The sequence below is a fragment of the Cherax quadricarinatus genome, chromosome 17 (assembly GCF_038502225.1).
Source record: "Cherax quadricarinatus isolate ZL_2023a chromosome 17, ASM3850222v1, whole genome shotgun sequence".
In the NCBI taxonomy this organism is placed as follows: domain Eukaryota; kingdom Metazoa; phylum Arthropoda; class Malacostraca; order Decapoda; family Parastacidae; genus Cherax; species Cherax quadricarinatus.
Window position 1 is genome coordinate 45,806,905 of NC_091308.1, and position 19,718 is coordinate 45,826,622.

Sequence of the window (19,718 nt, forward strand, 5' to 3'; positions counted from 1 at the left end):
AAATGCAGCAGCGCAACGAGAGTAACTCGTTCAATGTCCGAAGTCCCTGATTCGTCAGTGGCGTCTCCCTACCTTCCCGTGCAACAAACCTCTGGGTGTCTTCAAGAGGAGACTGGGCATATTTCTCAAATCAGTACCCGATCATCTGGGCTGTGGCTCGTATATTGGACTGTGTGCGGCCAGCAGTAGCAGCCTGGTTAATCAGACGTTGATCCACCTGGATGCTTAGTCTGGGACAGGGTCACGGGGGCGTTGACCCCCAGAAACATGTTTCAAATCCTTCAAATGAGACCCAGATATACCATCAGTGGCCACTTTATTAGGCACACCTGTACACTTCGTTAATGCAAATATTTAATCAGCCAATCACGTGGCAGCACTTCAGTGCATAAAAGTATGCGGTCATGGTCAAAAGGTTCAGTTGATGACTCACGAAATCGTAATGACATGATTGCGAGCAAACTATACCACGGGTGGGGATTGAACTCGCGGCGGGCGAGTCGTATAACTCCAGACCGGCGCGTAAGCCACTGGGCTAACTGGCTACAATAATACTCATCCATCTATGTATATTTATACACCATAGAGAGATCAGCATAGGTCCCACTGTGCCCACAAATGCAAGATTTTTACAGATGAATCTCCCAGTGGCTTACACGCTGGCCTGGAGTTTTACGACTCGCTCACCACAAGTTCAATCCCCGCCCGTGGTACGGTTTGATTCAGTTGATGTTCAGACCAAACTTCAGAAAGGGAAAGAAATATAATCTAAGTGACTTTGACCTTAGAATGATTCTTGGTTCTAGACCGGTTGATTTGAGTATCTTAGAAACTGCTGATCTCGGATTTTCACGTACGACAGTACCTTTACCTTTGATATACTTTTGAAGAATTTCGAGAGTATATCTACTCTCTCGTCTGGTGCTCGCCTGGTCAACCAGGCTGTTGCTGCTGGAGGCCCACTTCCCCACATATCCATCACAGCCTAGTTGTGGCATGCAAAAAGTACGTAACCTTTGTAACATTCAGCGGATGTACACACACTCATAGAAAGGCTCTCTCCCCCAACCAGCGAACCAGGGGCTAAGGATTGATGATGAGGCCCCGTCGTTCAATGAGTACCCAGGTTCCAGTCAATGAGAAGATGGTTTTGGCAATTGCAGAGGTGATGTGGGTACCACTCACCTGTCTGCCCTTGTCATTCCCATTCTAGAGCTGGTTGAAGCACGGTCTGCTCTCTAGAGGCTTCTGTTCTGCCTTGCTTAACGTGGAGTACACTAATACCTATTGTTGTACATAGTGTATATAGTGTACATACTTCTGTTCTAAATTGGTGAAGGATAATACAAGTCAAAAAGTTTTTCTGCTGTGTTTATTTTGCTCCCTTTACACCCAGGATAACAGGCCTTTGGACTCCTGGGTTGTAATACTGGTTGATCTGGCACCTGGTGAAGATAATCGTCTAGTTTCCTCTTGAAGGCTTCAACACTTGTTTCAGCAGTGTTTCTGATATCTTCTGGTAAGATGTTGAAAAGTCTGCGACCCCGGATGTTGATACAGTGTTCCTTTATTGTCCCCACCGCACCCCTGCTCCTCACTGGGTTTATTTTACACTTCCTCCCATATCTCTCGCTCCAGTATGTTATGGCAGTGTGCAGATTTGGGACCAAGCCCTCGAGTACCTTCCAAGTATATATTATCATGTACCTCTCTCTCCTCCGCTCCAACGAGTACATGTTCAAGACTTGCAGGCGTTCCCAGTAGTTTAGGTGCTTTACTGGCTCAATGTGAGCCGTAAACGATCTCTGTATTTGTTCCAGCTCCGATATTTCTCTTGCCCTGAACGGGGCCGTCAACACAGCAATATTCTAAGTGAGGGAGCACTAGTGATTTGAAGAGTGTCACCATTGGCATTGTTTCCATTGTTTTGAAAGTTCTCAATACCCACCCAGTCATCTTCCTGGCTGTCGTGATCTTTGTCTTGTTATGGTCTTTAAAAGAAAGGTCGGCTGACATAATTGTTCCTAGATCTTTTACGTGTTCCTTACGTTTTGTATATAGTGCTCCTTTTGAGCTCTTCATTCTTTCCATACCTAAGCAGCTGAAACTTATCACCATTGAACGTCATGTTGTTTTCCACTGCCCACTGGAAAACCCTGTTTGTCTTCCTGTACTTTTCAGTGTCCTCTACCGTACTGACTTTCATGCTTATTTTAGTGTCATCTGCAAATGATGATACAAAAGTGTGCCGGGTGTTTTTGTCTGTCTGCTATGAGGATGAGGAACAGCAGAGGTGCCAGGACAGTGCCTTGGGGCACTGAGCTTTTGACCTTCATTTTGTGCGCTATCACTCCATGATCGCATTTGTCAAACGCCTTTGCAAAATCTGTGTAAATCACATCTGCATTTTGGTCGTCTTCCAGTGCCTCCGTAATTCTGTCATAATGGTTCAGCAGCTGTGACAGACATGATCGTCCTGCTCTAAAACCATGCTGGTTCGGGTTATGTTGGTTGTGCTGCTCCATGAAATTTGTAACCTGCCGTCTCATCACTCTTTCGAAGATTTTTATGATGTGAGAGTTTACAGAGAATAGTTTGAAAAACACAAAACATCAAGTGAACAGCAGCTCTGTGGGTGAAAATAGTAAGAGTAACTCAAATTACCTCGTATTACAACAGTAGTGTTTAGAAAGGCATCTGTGAATGCACAAGAAGTTGAACCTTGAAGTGAATGGGTTACAGCAGCAGCAGACCACACCAATTTGCACTCCTATCAGCTAAGAACAGGAAACCGAGGTTACAGTGAGTACAGGCTAATCAAAACTGGACAGTTGAAGATTGGAACAACGTTGCCTGGTCTGAGAAATCACGATTTTCTGCAGTGACATGCAGATGATTGGGTCTGAATTTGGCATTGAGGTTAATGATGAGTTTGGGGAAAGCAATCACAAATCACTTAGTTTCATTATGTCATGGAATTCCCCAATAACTAGAATCAAGTCTCTGTCCCAGACTTTTGTTTGGCCAATTTCATGGGACTGAGAAATTACCTGAGTGGACTGAATTAGAATGACTTGGCTATGGGTCAGGTAGGTGGTGATGGTTGCCAGTATACCATTTTTCAGAGCGTAGTTCTATCTGCCCAGACAACTTATGTTCCGAGTAGGGATATTAGATCAAACAAAAATGACCCCAAATGGATAAATAGTAGATTAAAGCGTCTCATTGGTCAAAAGAGATTCATATATAGGTGTAACAAGAGAGGGAATGGGCAGTTAGGAAATCAGTATATTCAGTTAAAGAGAGAAATAATAATGGGAATAAGAACAAAAAGAGATTATGAGGCTTAAGTCGCAAGGGATTCGAAGACTAACCCAAAAGATTTCTTTCCGGTATATAGAAGTAAGATTAGGGACAAGATAGGCCCACTCAAAAGTAACTTGGGTCAGATCACTGACAGTGATAAGGAAATGTGTGAAATTTTTAACAATTACTTCCTCTCAGTTTTTATGAAGGAAGATACTAACGAAATTCCAGAAAAAATAAATTATGTAGAACAGGACGATAAACCATGCACAATTAGGGTAACTAGTGACATGGCCCTCAGACAAATAGAGAAATTAAAACCTAACAAATCTCCAGGCCTTGATGAGTTGTTTGCAAAGGTTTTGAAGAAATGTAAAGAGGAATTTAGGAAACCTTTGGCTAATCTTTTCAACATATCACTACAAACTGGCATAGTGGAAGACAAGTGGAGAATGGCAAATGCAATACCTATTTACAAAGCAGGAGCCAGGTCCTTAGCTTCAAACTATAGGCCAATAAGCCTTACCCTCATACCTGGAGTATACCTGGAGAAGGTTTCGGGGGTCAACTCCCCCGCGGCCCGGTCTGAGACCAGGTCTCGTGGGAAAATTTATGGAATCAACTGCTGAGGAAATTCGTAGCCATCTTGAAAGGCATAAATTGATTAATAAATTTCTGCACGGTTTTACAAGGGGCATTCCTGTCTTACAAGTTTACAAACTTTTTTGACTAAGGTATTTGAGGAGGTAGATCATGGTAATGAATATATTGTGTATATTGACTTCAGTAAGGCTTTTGATAGTTGCACATCAGAGGCTGTTTAGGAAAATTAAGGCACACGGGATAGGGAATTTTTTTCCCTAGGTATAGGCATGGTTGACAAATAGGTAGAGAGTTTGCATCAATGGGGAGAAATCAGAGTGGGGGCACGTCGCAAGCAGTGTTCCACAGGGGTCAGTGTTGGGCCCTTTGTTGTTCACAATTTACATAAACAACATTGATGAGGGGATAAGTAGTGACATAAGCAAGTTTGCCGATGACACCAAAATAGGCCGTCCAGTTCATTCTAATGAGGACATTAGAGCACTCCAGGAAGATCTGAATAGACTGATGCAGTGGTCGGAGAAGTGGCAGATGCAGTTTAATATAGACACAAAGTTCTAGATGTTGGACATTAAAATAACCATGCCACATATAAACTAAATAATGTAGATCTTAATATTACTGATTGCGAGAAGGATTTAAGAGTTCTGGTTAGCAGTAATCTAAAACCAAGACAACAGTGCATAAGTGTTCGCAATACAGCTAACAGAATTCTTGGCTTCATATCAAGAAACATAAATAATAGGAGTCCTCAAGTTGTTCTTCAACTCTATATATCTTTGGTTAAGCCTCATTTAGATTATGCTGCACAGTTCTTGTCACCATATTATAGAATCGACATAAATGCACTGGAAAATGTACAAAGAGGATGACAAAGTTGATCCCATGTGTCAGAAATCTTCCCTATGAGGATAGACTGAGGGCCCTGAATCTTCACTCTCTAGAAAGGCATAGAATTAGTGGGGATATGATTGAGGTGTATAAGTGGAAAACAGAAATAAATAAAGGGAATGTAAATAGCATGCTATAAATTTCCAGCCGAGACAGGACTCGCAGCAATGGTTTCAAGTTGGAAAAATTCAGATTCAGGAAGGATATAGGAAAGCACTGGTTTGGTAATAGAGTTGTGGATGAGTGGAACAAACTCCCGAGTACCGTCATAGAAGCTAAAAGGTTATGTACTTTTAAAAATAGGCTAGGTAAATACATGAGTGGATGTGGGGTGGGTGTGAGTTGGGCCTGACTAGCTTGTGCTAATAGACTCACAAAATCGTAATGACACGATTGCAAACAAAACATACGACGGGTGGGGTTAGAACCCGCGATCAGAGTCATAAAACTCGAGACCGACGCGTCGGTCTCGAGTTTTATGACTCTCTGATCGCGGGTTCTAACCCCGCCGGTGGTATGGTTTGTGCTTATAGGTCTGACGCCGTGTTTCTTCATTAAGTGAATGTGACCTATACCTGACAAGCCCGAGTCAGTGGCATAAGCCGGTAGGTAACTTTGACCTGCCTCGCATGGGCCAGTAGGCCTGCTGCAATGTTCCTTTTTTCTTATGTTCTTATGTAAACTTTTGGGATGTGGTGTAACGGGAGATCCACAGCATGAATCTGTAGTTGACAGATCTGCAGTAACTTCGTGATGCTGTCATGTCAACATGGACCAGGATCTTTAAGGAATGTTTCTACCACCTTGTTGACTTCATGCCATGAAAAATTCGAGTGAATTTTGTTCGTGAGAATAGTTTCTATTTCTTTGTTAATTTGACCTTGAGTGTTCCTCAAGGTGAAATTAAAATAGGTAAGACACGGCTCGGAAATTACAACCCACTTAGCTGCGGGAAGAGGAGTGAAAAATCGACCTTTGAAAACACAAGTCAGTGAGTACACACCTTCCTATCCAGTGGACCTGAGGAGTGTGTTGTGGGTCCCAGACCTGAAGAAGCATTCGTTAGCACGGGTTCCAAAGATTTCAATATTTAATATATGGAGAATCCGCCCTCACACAAACTAAACTTAATGGGCAGTATCCTGATTGTAATATGCATCTCCTATTTAATATTTAAGCCGTTCAGAAAAGGAACTGGTTGTTAGTCCCAGACCAATAGCAGTAACCTGTTCCAGGTCACCGACTCTCCTCTAACCGGTTGCTTTCTCTCTCCTGCAGGGTGCGAGGGTACTGTCTCAGTGTCTGCTGCTGATGCTGGCCGCCTACGCCCACGCCACGCCCACAAGTAAGTATCTGAATTTCTATCATGCCCACGCATGGGTTTGTTACTATCGTGCTCACGCCCACACAAGAGGGTGTTACTATCATACCCATACATGTGTGTTACTATTGTTACAACTTTGATGACGTAACTTAAATAAAATGTTCCTGGCTCCTGAAGACTACTCACACTGCTGTCTAGGGGCTACAAAATTACTCTGAAAATATAGCAAACATTGGGTCAGCATGTACTTATGTAAATTAAGCATGAGTGCAAATAATTAACGTTGTATATGGAAGGACACAAAAACTCGCCTATACAAAAATATATATATAATGTAATACTAACTTACATACAACTTACAATCTACTCCAAAAAACCACCACACTCCAGTTCACATTAACTCACTAGCACACTACTACTAATGAGTTAAACAAAATAAATGAACATTTATGAACAGGGAGGCTCCATGATACCCCTCCCCCTTTCTGCAGGCTACTTAGCCTACAGTGGAAACGTTAAATACTCTGATAAATTAGACACATGTGCAACTCTTGGGTATCTTTATTGAGGAAACGTTTCGCCACACAGTGGCTTCATCAGTCCATACGTAGGAGAAACTTGAAGAACAGGAGGAGAATGAGGTAATCAGTCCCTCAACCTTGAGTCGATGTGTTCAGTCCATCAATCTTGAGTAGAATACGGCACATCAGCGGAGAAGCAGCTTATAAACCATATGGCAGGAGAGGTGCAGCAGTCATAGGTGGTGTCACATTTGTTCAATGTGGAAGTAGGTCGTGCCCAAGAATTAGGCAAACGAAGAATTCCTAAGTATTAAGATCCCAAGAAGTTGCAGTGTCTGACAGATTTGTAGATGAATAGCCACTGTGTGGCGAAACGTTTCCTCAATAAAGATACCCAAGAGTTGCACATGTGTCTAATTTATCAACATGTCGGTTCTCTGAACCATTCGTTAAATACTCTCCATAACACAGGCCCCTGCATACTAGGGCTTTACAAATAAACACGAGAGCACTTAAATACAAACACCTATAGTATACACTAAAAATTTTTTACCAAAATTACCTGCTCAAACTACCTCCCAGACTTGATGACTTTACCCCCGTCTCGTACTGAACTAAACACCTCTCATCTGCTCCTGTCCTGGCCGCTGCCTGACACGAATGAAACGCGTTCGCTTCCGTATACTACACGGAAAATGACATTATATATGGAGTGTTATTTTATATAATATTTTATTATCACACCGGCCGATTCCCACCAAGGCAGGGTGGCCCGAAAAAGAAAAACTTTCACCATCATTCACTCCATCACTGTCTTGCCAGAAGGGTGCTTTACACTACAGTTTTTAAACTGCAACATTAACACCCCTCCTTCAGAGTGCAGGCACTGTACTTCCCATCTCCAGGACTCAAGTCCGGCCTGCCGGTTTCCCTGAATCCCTTCATAAATGTTACTTTGCTCACACTCCAACAGCACGTCAAGTATTAAAAACCATTTGTCTCCATTCACTCCTATCAAACACGCTCACGCATGCCTGCTGGAAGTCCAAGCCCCTCGCACACAAAACCTCCTTTACCCCCTCCCTCCAACCCTTCCTAGGCCGACCCCTACCCCGCCTTCCTTCCACTACAGACTGATACACTCTTGAAGTCATTCTGTTTCGCTCCATTCTCTCTACATGTCCGAACCACCTCAACAAACCCTTCCTCAGCCCTCTGGACAACAGTTTTGGTAATCCCGCACCTCCTCCTAACTTCCAAACTACGAATTCTCTGCATTATATTCACACCACACATTGCCCTCAGACATGACATCTCCACTGCCTCCAGCCTTCTCCTCGCTGCAACATTCATCACCCACGCTTCACACCCATATAAGAGCGTTGGTAAAACTATACTCTCATACATTCCCCTCTTTGCCTCCAAGGACAAAGTTCTTTGTCTCCACAGACTCCTAAGTGCACCACTCACTCTTTTTCCCTCATCAATTCTATGATTCACCTCATCTTTCATAGACCCATCCGCTGACACGTCCACTCCCAAATATCTGAATACGTTCACCTCCTCCATACTCTCTCCCTCCAATCTGATATTCAATCTTTCATCACCTAATCTTTTTGTTATCCTCATAACCTTACTCTTTCCTGTATTCACCTTTAATTTTCTTCTTTTGCACACCCTACCAAATTCATCCACCAATCTCTGCAACTTCTCTTCAGAATCTCCCAAGAGCACAGTGTCATCGGCAAAGAGCAGCTGTGACAACTCCCACTTTGTGTGTGATTCTTTATCTTTTAACTCCACGCCTCTTGCCAAGACCCTCGCATTTACTTCTCTTACAACCCCATCTATAAATATATTAAACAACCACGGTGACATCACACATCCTTGTCTAAGGCCTACTTTTACTGGGAAAAAATTTCCCTCTTTCCTACATACTCTAACTTGAGCCTCACTATCCTCGTAAAAACTCTTCACTGCTTTCAGTAACCTACCTCCTACACCATACACTTGCAACATCTGCCACATTGCCCCCCTATCCACCCTGTCATACGCCTTTTCCAAATCCATAAATGCCACAAAGACCTCTTTAGCCTTATCTAAATACTGTTCACTTATATGTTTCACTGTAAACACCTGGTCCACACACCCCCTACCTTTCCTAAAGCCTCCTTGTTCATCTGCTATCCTATTCTCCGTCTTACTCTTAATTCTTTCAATTATAACTCTACCATACACTTTACCAGGTACACTCAACAGACTTATCCCCCTATAATTTTTGCACTCTCTTTTATCCCCTTTGCCTTTATACAAAGGAACTATGCATGCTCTCTGCCAATCCCTATGTACCTTACCCTCTTCCATACATTTATTAAATAATTGCACCAACCACTCCAAAACTATATCCCCACCTGCTTTTAACATTTCTATCTTTATCCCATCAATCCCGGCTGCCTTACCCCCTTTCATTTTACCTACTGCCTCACGAACTTCCCCCACACTCACAACTGGCTCTTCCTCACTCCTACAAGATGTTATTCCTCCTTGCCCTATACACGAAATCACAGCTTCCCTATCTTCATCAACATTTAACAATTCCTCAAAATATTCCTTCCATCTTCCCAATACCTCTACCTCTCCATTTAATAACTCTCCTCTCCTATTTTTAACTGACAAATCCATTTGTTCTCTAGGCTTTCTTAACTTGTTAATCTCACTCCAAAACTTTTTCTTATTTTCAACAAAATTTGTTGATAACATCTCACCCACTCTCTCATTTGCTCTCTTTTTACATTGCTTCACCACTCTCTTAACTTCTCTCTTTTTCTCCATATACTCTTCCCTCCTTGCATCACTTCTACTTTGTAAAAACTTCTCATATGCTAACTTTTTCTCCCTTACTACTCTCTTTACATCATCATTCCACCAATCGCTCCTCTTCCCTCCTGCACCCACTTTCCTGTAACCACAAACTTCTGCTGAACACTCTAACACTACATTTTTAAACCTACCCCATACCTCTTCGACCCCATTGCCTATGCTCTCATTAGCCCATCTATCCTCCAATAGCTGTTTATATCTTACCCTAACTGCCTCCTCTTTTAGTTTATAAACCTTCACCTCTCTCTTCCCTGATGCTTCTATTCTCCTTGTATCCCATCTACCTTTTACTCTCAGTGTAGCTACAACTAGAAAGTGATCTGATATATCTGTGGCCCCTCTATAAACATGTACATCCTGAAGTCTACTCAACAGTCTTTTATCTACCAATACATAATCCAACAAACTACTGTCATTTCGCCCTACATCATATCGTGTATACTTATTTATCCTCTTTTTCTTAAAATATGTATTACCTATAACTAAACCCCTTTCTATACAAAGTTCAATCAAAGGGCTCCCATTATCATTTACACCTGGCACCCCAAACTTACCTACCACACCCTCTCTAAAAGTTTCTCCTACTTTAGCATTCAAGTCCCCTACCACAATTACTCTCTCACTTGGTTCAAAGGCTCCTATACATTCACTTAACATCTCCCAAAATCTCTCTCTCTCCTCTGCATTCCTCTCTTCTCCAGGTGCATACACGCTTATTATGACCCACTTCTCGCATCCAACCTTTACTTTAATCCACATAATTCTTGAATTTACACATTCATATTCTCTTTTCTCCTTCCATAACTGATCATTTAACATTACTGCTACCCCTTCCTTTGCTCTAACTCTCTCAGATACTCCAGATTTAATCCCATTTATTTCCCCCCACTGAAACTCTCCTACCCCCTTCAGCTTTGTTTCGCTTAGGGCCAGGACATCCAACTTCTTTTCATTCATAACATCAGCAATCATCTGTTTCTTGTCATCCGCACTACATCCACGCACATTTAAGCAACCCAGTTTTATAAAGTTTTTCTTCTTCTCTTTTTTAGTAATTGTATACAGGAGAAGGGGTTACTAGCCCATTGCTCCCGGCATTTTAGTCGCCTCATACGACACGCATGGCTTACGGAGGAAAGATTCTTTTAAACTTCCCCATGGACAATAGAAGAAATAAAAAAGAACAAGAGCTATTTAGAAAAAGGAGAAAAACCTAGATGTATGTATATATATATATGCATGTGCGTGTCTGTGAAGTGTGACCAAAGTGTAAGTAGGAGTAGCAAGATATCCCTGTTATCTTAGCGTGTTTATGAGACAGAAAAAGAAACCAGCAATCCTACCATCATGCAAAACAGTTACAGGTTTTTGTTTCACAGTCATCTGGCAGGACGGTAGTACTTCCATGGGTGGTTGCTGTCTACCAACCTACTACCTATATATAAATAGTGTTTTTTTTTACAGTACTCCGTAATATTATCATGCTCACACGTGAGTGTCTCGCTATCATGCCCACGCTCACACGTGAGTGTCTCACTATCATGCCCACGCTCACACGTGAGTATCTCACTATCATGCCCACGCTCACACGTGAGTGTCTCACTATCATGCCCACGCTCACACGTGAGTGTCTCACTATCATGCCCACGCTCACACGTGAGTGTCTCACTATCATGCCCACGCTCACACGTGAGTGTCTCACTATCATGCCCACGCTCACACGTGAGTGTCTCGCTATCATGCCCACGCCCACACGTGAGTGTCTCACTATCATGCCCACGCCCACACGTGAGTGTCTCACTATCATGCCCACGCTCACACGTGAGTGTCTCACTATCATGCCCACGCTCACACGTGAGTGTCTCACTATCATGCCCACGCTCACACGTGAGTGTCTCACTATCATGCCCACGCTCACACGTGAGTGTCTCACTATCATGCCCACGCTCACACGTGAGTGTCTCACTATCATGCCCACGCTCACACGTGAGTGTCTCACTATCATGCCCACGCTCACACGTGAGTGTCTCACTATCATGCCCACGCCCACACGTGAGTGTCTCACTATCATGCCCACGCTCACACGTGAGTGTCTCACTATCATGCCCACGCTCACACGTGAGTGTCTCACTATCATGCCCACGCTCACACGTGAGTGTCTCACTATCATGCCCACGCTCACACGTGAGTGTCTCACTATCATGCCCACGCCCACACGTGAGTGTCTCACTATCATGCCCACGCTCACACGTGAGTGTCTCACTATCATGCCCACGCTCACACGTGAGTGTCTCACTATCATGCCCACGCCCACACGTGAGTGTCTCACTATCATGCCCACGCCCACACGTGAGTGTCTCACTATCATGCCCACGCCCACACGTGAGTGTCTCACTATCATGCCCACGCTCACACGTGAGTGTCTCACTATCATACCCACGCCCACACGTGAGTGTCTCACTATCATGCCCACGCTCACACGTGAGTATCTCACTATCATGCCCACGCTCACACGTGAGTGTCTCACTATCATGCCCACGCTCGCACGTGAGTGTCTCACTATCATGCCCACGCTCACACGTGAGTGTCTCACTATCATACCCACGCCCACACGTGAGTGTCTCACTATCATGCCCACGCTCACACGTGAGTGTCTCACTATCATGCCCACGCCCACACGTGAGTGTCTCACTATCATGCCCACGCTCACACGTGAGTCTCTCACTATCATGCCCACGCTCACACGTGAGTGTCTCACTATCATGCCCACGCTCACACGTGAGTGTCTCACTATCATGCCCACGCTCACACGTGAGTATCTCACTATCATGCCCACGCTCACACGTGAGTGTCTCACTATCATGCCCACGCTCACACGTGAGTGTCTCACTATCATGCCCACGCTCACACGTGAGTGTCTCACTATCATACCCACGCCCACACGTGAGTGTCTCACTATCATGCCCACGCCCACACGTGAGTGTCTCACTATCATGCCCACGCCCACACGTGAGTGTCTCACTATCATGCCCACGCTCACACGTGAGTCTCTCACTATCATGCCCACGCTCACACGTGAGTGTCTCACTATCATGCCCACGCTCACACGTGAGTATCTCACTATCATGCCCACGCTCACACGTGAGTGTCTCACTATCATGCCCACGCTCACACGTGAGTGTCTCACTATCATGCCCACGCTCACACGTGAGTGTCTCACTATCATGCCCACGCTCACACGTGAGTGTCTCACTCATACCCACGCCCACACGTGAGTGTCTCACTATCATGCCCACGCCCACACGTGAGTGTCTCACTATCATACCCACGCCCACACGTGAGTGTCTCACTATCATGCCCACGCCCACACGTGTCTCACTATCATACCCACGCCCACACGTGAGCGTCTCACTATCATGCCCACGCTCACGTGAGTGTCTCACTATCATGCCCACGCCCACACGTGTCTCACTATCATACCCACGCCCACACGTGAGTGTCTCACTATCATGCCCACGCTCACACGTGAGTGTCTCGCTATCATGCCCACGCTCACACGTGTCTCACTATCATGCCCACGCCCACACGTGAGTGTCTCACTATCATGCCCACGCCCACACGTGAGTCTCACTATCATGCACACGCCCACACGTGAGTGTCTCACTATCATGCCCACGCCCACACGTGAGTGTCTCACTATCATGCCCACGCCCACACGTGAGTGTCTCACTATCATGCCCACGCCCACATGTGAGTCTCTCACTATCATGCCCACGCCCACACGTGAGCGTCTCACTATCATGCCCACGCTCACACGTGAGTGTCTCACTATCATGCCCACGCCCACACGTGAGTGTCTCACTATCATGCCCACGCCCACACGTGAGTGTCTCACTATCATGCCCACGCTCGCACGTGAGTGTCTCACTATCATGCCCACGCTCACACGTGAGTGTCTCACTATCATGCCCACGCTCACACGTGAGTGTCTCACTATCATGCCCACGCTCACACGTGAGTGTCTCACTATCATGCCCACGCTCACACGTGAGTGTCTCACTATCATGCCCACGCCCACACGTGAGTGTCTCACTATCATGCCCACGCTCGCACGTGAGTGTCTCACTATCATGCCCACGCCCACACGTGAGTGTCTCACTATCATGCCCACGCCCACACGTGAGTGTCTCACTATCATGCCCACGCCCACACGTGAGTGTCTCACTATCATGCCCACGCCCACACGTGAGTGTCTCACTATCATGCCCACGCTCACACGTGAGTGTCTCACTATCATGCCCACGCCCACACGTGTCTCACTATCATGCCCACGCCCACACGTGTCTCACTATCATGCCCACGCCCACACGTGAGTGTCTCACTATCATGCCCACGCCCACACGTGAGTGTCTCACTATCATGCCCACGCCCACACGTGAGTGTCTCACTATCATGCCCACGCTCACACGTGTCTCACTATCATGCCCACGCCCACACGTGAGTGTCTCACTATCATGCCCACGCTCACATGTGAGTGTCTCACTATCATGCCCACGCTCACACGTGAGTGTCTCACTATCATGCCCACGCCCACATGTGAGTGTCTCACTATCATGCCCACGCCCACATGTGAGTCTCTCACTATCATGCCCACACCCACATGTTAGTCTCTCACTATCATGCCCACACCCACATGTTAGTCTCTCACTATCATGCCCACGCCCACATGTGTCTCTCACTATCATGCCCACGCCCACACGTGAGTGTCTCACTATCATGCCCACACCCACATGTTAGTCTCTCACTATCATGCCCACGCCCACATGTGAGTGTCTCACTATCATGCCCACGCTCACACGTGAGTGTCTCACTATCATGCCCACGCCCACATGTGTCTCACTATCATGCCCACGCCCACATGTGAGTGTCTCACTATCATGCCCACGCCCACACGTGAGTGTCTAACTATCATGCCCACGCCCACACGTGAGTGTCACTATCATGCCCACGCCCACATGTGAGTGTCTCACTATCATACCCACGCCCACACGTGAGTGTCTCACTATCATGCCCACGCCCACACGTGAGTGTCTCACTATCATACCCACGCCCACACGTGAGTGTCTCACTATCATGCCCACGCTCACACGTGAGTGTCTCACTATCATGCCCACGCCCACACGTGAGTGTCTCACTATCATGCCCACGCCCACACATGAACATTTTCACACCCACAAGTAACCTGACCTTTGCTTCCTCTTCTGTCTCCTTGACCTGTACTTTTCTTTGCCTTCTCAGTCTTCTCACTTTCCTGTTTTCTTCCTTCTCTTTTTATAGCATGGGCCAGGTGGTCCACTGCAGCTCGGGCCAGGTGGTCCACTGCAGCTCGGGCCAGGTGGTCAACTGCAGCTCGGGCCAGGTGGTCCACTGCAGCTCGGGCCAGGTGGTCAACTGCAGCTCGGGCCAGGTGGTCCACTGCAGCTCGGGCCAGGTGGTCCACTGCAGCTCGGGCCAGGTGGTCCACTGCAGCTCGGGCCAGGTGGTCAACTGCAGCTCGGGCCAGGTGGTCCACTGCAGCTCGGGCCAGGTGGTCCACTGCAGCTCGGGCCAGGTGGTCCACTGCAGCTCGGGCCAGGTGGTCCACTGCAACTCGGGCCAGGTGGTCCACTGCAACTCGGGCCAGGTGGTCCACTGCAACTCGGGCCAGGTGGTCCACTGAAGCTCATCCCTGTCTTCTTGGACAGATACTTTATACATGGGCAGAGATACTGCATACATGGGCAGAGATACTGCATACATGGGCAGAGATATTTCATACATGGGTAGAGATACGTCATACATGGTGGCCCGTAGCCTGGTGGCAAAAAAAAAACTCTTCACACGGTGACAGGTCCGGGTTCGATTCCCGTCGAGGGTAGAAACATTGGACGTGTTTCCTTACACTGGTTGTCTATGTTCACCCGTCAGTAATAATGAGTTCTTGGGTGTTAGTGGACTGGTGTGGGTCGCATCCTGGGACAAAACTGACCTAATCTGCCCGAAATGGTCCGCATAACAAGCAGCTTCCTATATAGTAGTATGTCATTGATGTCAGCTAGGACTGTATACCTTGTACATGTACTTGTAGTAAATAAAGGTATTATTATTATTGGTACAGATACTTCAGTATCCACCACCTTGAAGTATAATTCTATTTTGTAACTTTTATCACTAGTCCTGCCTGACCTGGGTCACTTCCTCTCCTCTAGTCTCTCTTATTTCACTCTTCTCTATTACTGCTGTTATAAATACTACTACTATTACAACTATTACTATTATTACTACTACTATTATAACTACTACTACTATTATAACTACTACTACTATTATTACTACTATTATAACTACTACTACTACTAAAACTTCTACTATTACAACTACTACTATTACTACTGTTACTATTACTGCTACTACTATTAAAACTACTATTACAACAACTGCTACTACTACTATTGCTACTACAACTATTACAACTGTCACTACTATTACAGCTACTACTATTACTACTGTTACTATTACTATTACTACTGCTATTACTACTACTGTTACTACTGCTATTACTACCACTGTTACTACTGTTAGTGTTACTACTGTTCCTACTATTACTACTACTACTACTATTATTACTACTACTACCACTACTGCTGCAGCTGCTGCTATAAATAAGAGTACTGTTACTACCTCTTCACTTCTGCCGTATTTTTTTGCTGACCTTCTCTGTTTTTCTGGCCTCAGATGTGACTTGACAATGATTCAGAAAGGAACAGAGATTCATCAGGTTCCTCTCCTTAATGCGGGTTTATGGCACTTTGTTCACCTACTATATCACCATCTTTGTAACATGTTCACTTCCCTTTGAACTCCTCACCTAGTGTTCACACCCCCCCCAATGTTCAACAATTTCTGTAAATTCATTAAGTTCAGTATTCGCATGTTATGCTGTCCTTGTTCACATTCCTGCAATATTGCATTGGTCTTAGAGCCGCGAGGTTGCACAAGTCAAAGCACAGTGATCTACCAGGTCAAAGTAGTGAGTGATCTACCAGGTCAAAGTAGTGAGTGATCTACCAGGTCAAAGTAGTGAGTTATCTACCAGGTCAAAGTAGTGAGTTATCTACCAGATCAGAGTAGTGAGTTATCTACCAGATCAGAGTAGTGAGTTATCTACCAGATCAGAGTAGTGAGTTATCTACCAGCTCAGAGTAGTGAGTTATCTACCAGATCAGAGTAGTGAGTTATCTACCAGGTCAAAGTAGTGAGTGATCTACCAGGTCAAAGTACTGATTTATGTACCAGGTCAAAGTACTGAGCTATCTACCAGGTCAAAGTACTGATTTATCTACCAGGTCAAAGTACTGAGCTATCTACCAGGTCAAAGTACTGAGCTATCTACCAGGTCAAAGTACTGATTTATCTACCAGGTCAAATTACTGATTTATCTACCAGGTCAAAGTACTGAGCTATCTACCAGGTCAAAGTACTGATTTATCTACCAGGTCAAAGTACTCAACTATCTACCAGGTCAAAGTACTGATTTATCTACCAGGTCAAAGTATTGATTTATCTACCAGGTCAAAGTACTGAGTGATCTACCAGGCCAAAGCAGTAATTGATCTACCAGGTCAAAACACTTAATGATGTACCATGTCAATGCACTAAGTGATCTTCCAGGTCAAAGCACATGATCTACCAAGTTAAAGCAGTGATTGATTTACCAGGTCAAAACAGTGAGTGATCCACCAGGTTAAAGCAGTGACTGATGTACCAGGTCCAAGCACTAAGTGTTCACTCACCTGGCACTTCCCTCCTAGGAGTGCCAGGTGAGGACTCTTCACCTTCTCTCTCTGTTGACCATGATCGTTTGACACTCTCCCTGGCACTGCCCCTGGTACTCTCTCTGGCACTATGAGTGATAGGTTGCATTGGCAAATACATTAGCAAGACACAACATACAGTTTATTGCAACTTGTTCAGAAGACAATTTGCTCACCGGGTGTATGAGTTTGAAGTTCCCTCCATGTATATAATAATAATTATAATAATAATGACGTAAATCTTCAGATGAATAAGACACCTGTGCAACACTTGGGTGTCTTTAGTGTGGAGACGTTTCGCCAACGGAACCCCTAGTCTTAATCCTAAGGGTTCAGTCCCTTAGTCTTGATACTAACTGTTCCGTCCCTCAGTCTTTTTCAGCTCCTCATTCTTGGTAAATCTAAAGCAAATGCTCAAGGATGGAAATTTGTATACCTTGGTGAGGTGAGATAGTTGGAGACAGCATCACAGGTGGGTTGAGCTCACTAGTTCAATGTGTCAGTCATAGCAACATCTTGGAATCTTAGCACAGAGAATTCTACAAGTCTGATACTTGCCCAGATTTTGGCAAGAAGTGTTTCTACTAGTGGGTTCCGCCCACCTATGGCTTCTCCTTCAGCTGCTTTACCTTATCTTCACTTCATCAGCGATGATGGCCTGAGCACCTCCTATCAAGGCTCGGGACTGAACACCTATCAAGGCTGTGGGACTGAACACCAGTCAAGGCTGTGGGACTGAACATCTCTCAAGGCTGTGGGACTGAACACCTATCAAGGCTGTGGGACCGAACACCTCTCAAGGCTGTGGGATTGAACACCTCTCAAGGCTGTGGGACTGAACACCTATCAAGGCTGTGGGACTGAACATCTATCAAGGCTGAGGGACTAACATTATCAAATTACTTCACGTCTTCCTCTATTTCTTCTCTGTACGGGACTGATAAAGGCACTGGCTGGCGAAATATTACATTATTGACACCCTGGGAGACAGTAATGGTAAAGCTGGAGATTTTGTCCAGGTAGTCGGGAATTATACGCAGGAAGGAATACATATAAATGACCTCATTGGGGACAGGAGCCGTAGTAGGGAAACAAGTGTAGTCAAAGATAAGATAAAACCAATATTGCAAACTAGAAATACCACAGGAAATAGCAAACAAGAGGACTCCACTAGCAATAGTGAGGATATATTACCAAAAACAACTGGTGGGAGCTCCATTGTTGGTGCTAGGGATGATAGGAATAAGACAGGTAAACATGCACCAACAGGGAATACAGTTACAGAAACCCAAGGCAAACGGAAACCAAGCCTGTGCACATACTATGCACTTGGTATCTGCAGACATTGGAAATCTGGAAAAACAGACGGGACGTGCAACTATGACCACCCTAGAAAATGCCGTGCCCATATGACAACAGGAAAATGCAAACTCCCTTCCTGTAAGCTTTTTCACCCTGAAATGTGTACCTCTTCAGTACAGGAAAGACTGTGCTATAACTTAAATTGCCAGGCACACCATCTGAAGGGGACAGAAAAATACAAAACATCCAGGCCATGGGAAAACCTGGGTAGCCACAGCCACTCAAGAGGGAGAGGTTTTTTAGTGCCAAGAAGGAAAAAAAACTGGCAGGAAATGACAGAAATCATACACCAAATCCAGTCATTCCTGGAGTGGAACCACAGTCGATGGCCTCCACTCCAAACCAACAGATACAGATACTAATGCCGGAAAAAAAATCCCCCCCCCCCAGTACCAACAATACCACCAGTCCGATGACATTCTTCTTTGCAAATATATAGGGTCTAAAACCAGCAACAAACAACAAAATACCTTTCATCCGTGGACTGCTTGCGGAGGCAAAGGCAATGTTCGCGGCTTTCACTGAGACCCACATAAAGGATCACTTGGACAACGAAATATGGATCCCAGGTTACAACCTATACAGATGTGACAGAGTGAACAGAAAAAAAAAGGGGGGGGGTTGGCCTGTACATTGCAGAGTCACTTGTTTGCGCAGAACTGCTTAATGCCTCAAATGATGTAGTGGAAGTTTTAGCAGTAAAGGTCGAGAACCAAATCCTAGTCAGTGTGGTAGTCTACAAGCCTCCGGATGCAACATCCCAGCAATTCCAGGAACAGCTGTTAAAAATTGACCACTTTCTGGAAAATCTTCCAGCTCCTGCACCCAACATCTTGCTCCTGGGGGATTTCAACTTAAGGCACCTAAAATGGAGGAATATAGCAAATAATATTGTTGCAGCAATAACACCAGGAGGCAGCTCTGATGAAAACTCACACTCACACGAGCTTTTAAATCTCTGCACAAAATTAAATTTAA

The 19,718-nt window shown here is 45.2% G+C and overlaps 1 protein-coding gene across 1 annotated transcript in view; it reads left to right on the forward strand.

The window, feature by feature from the left end:
• Positions 1-19,718, forward strand: part of LOC138852841 (uncharacterized) — a gene marked incomplete at its 3' end in the record, with an annotated part of 1,165,962 nt that overhangs the window by 159,346 nt on the left and 986,898 nt on the right. The window contains 1 exon segment of the mRNA XM_070086012.1: positions 6,079-6,145. Coding sequence (XP_069942113.1) covers positions 6,112-6,145 — 34 coding nt within the window.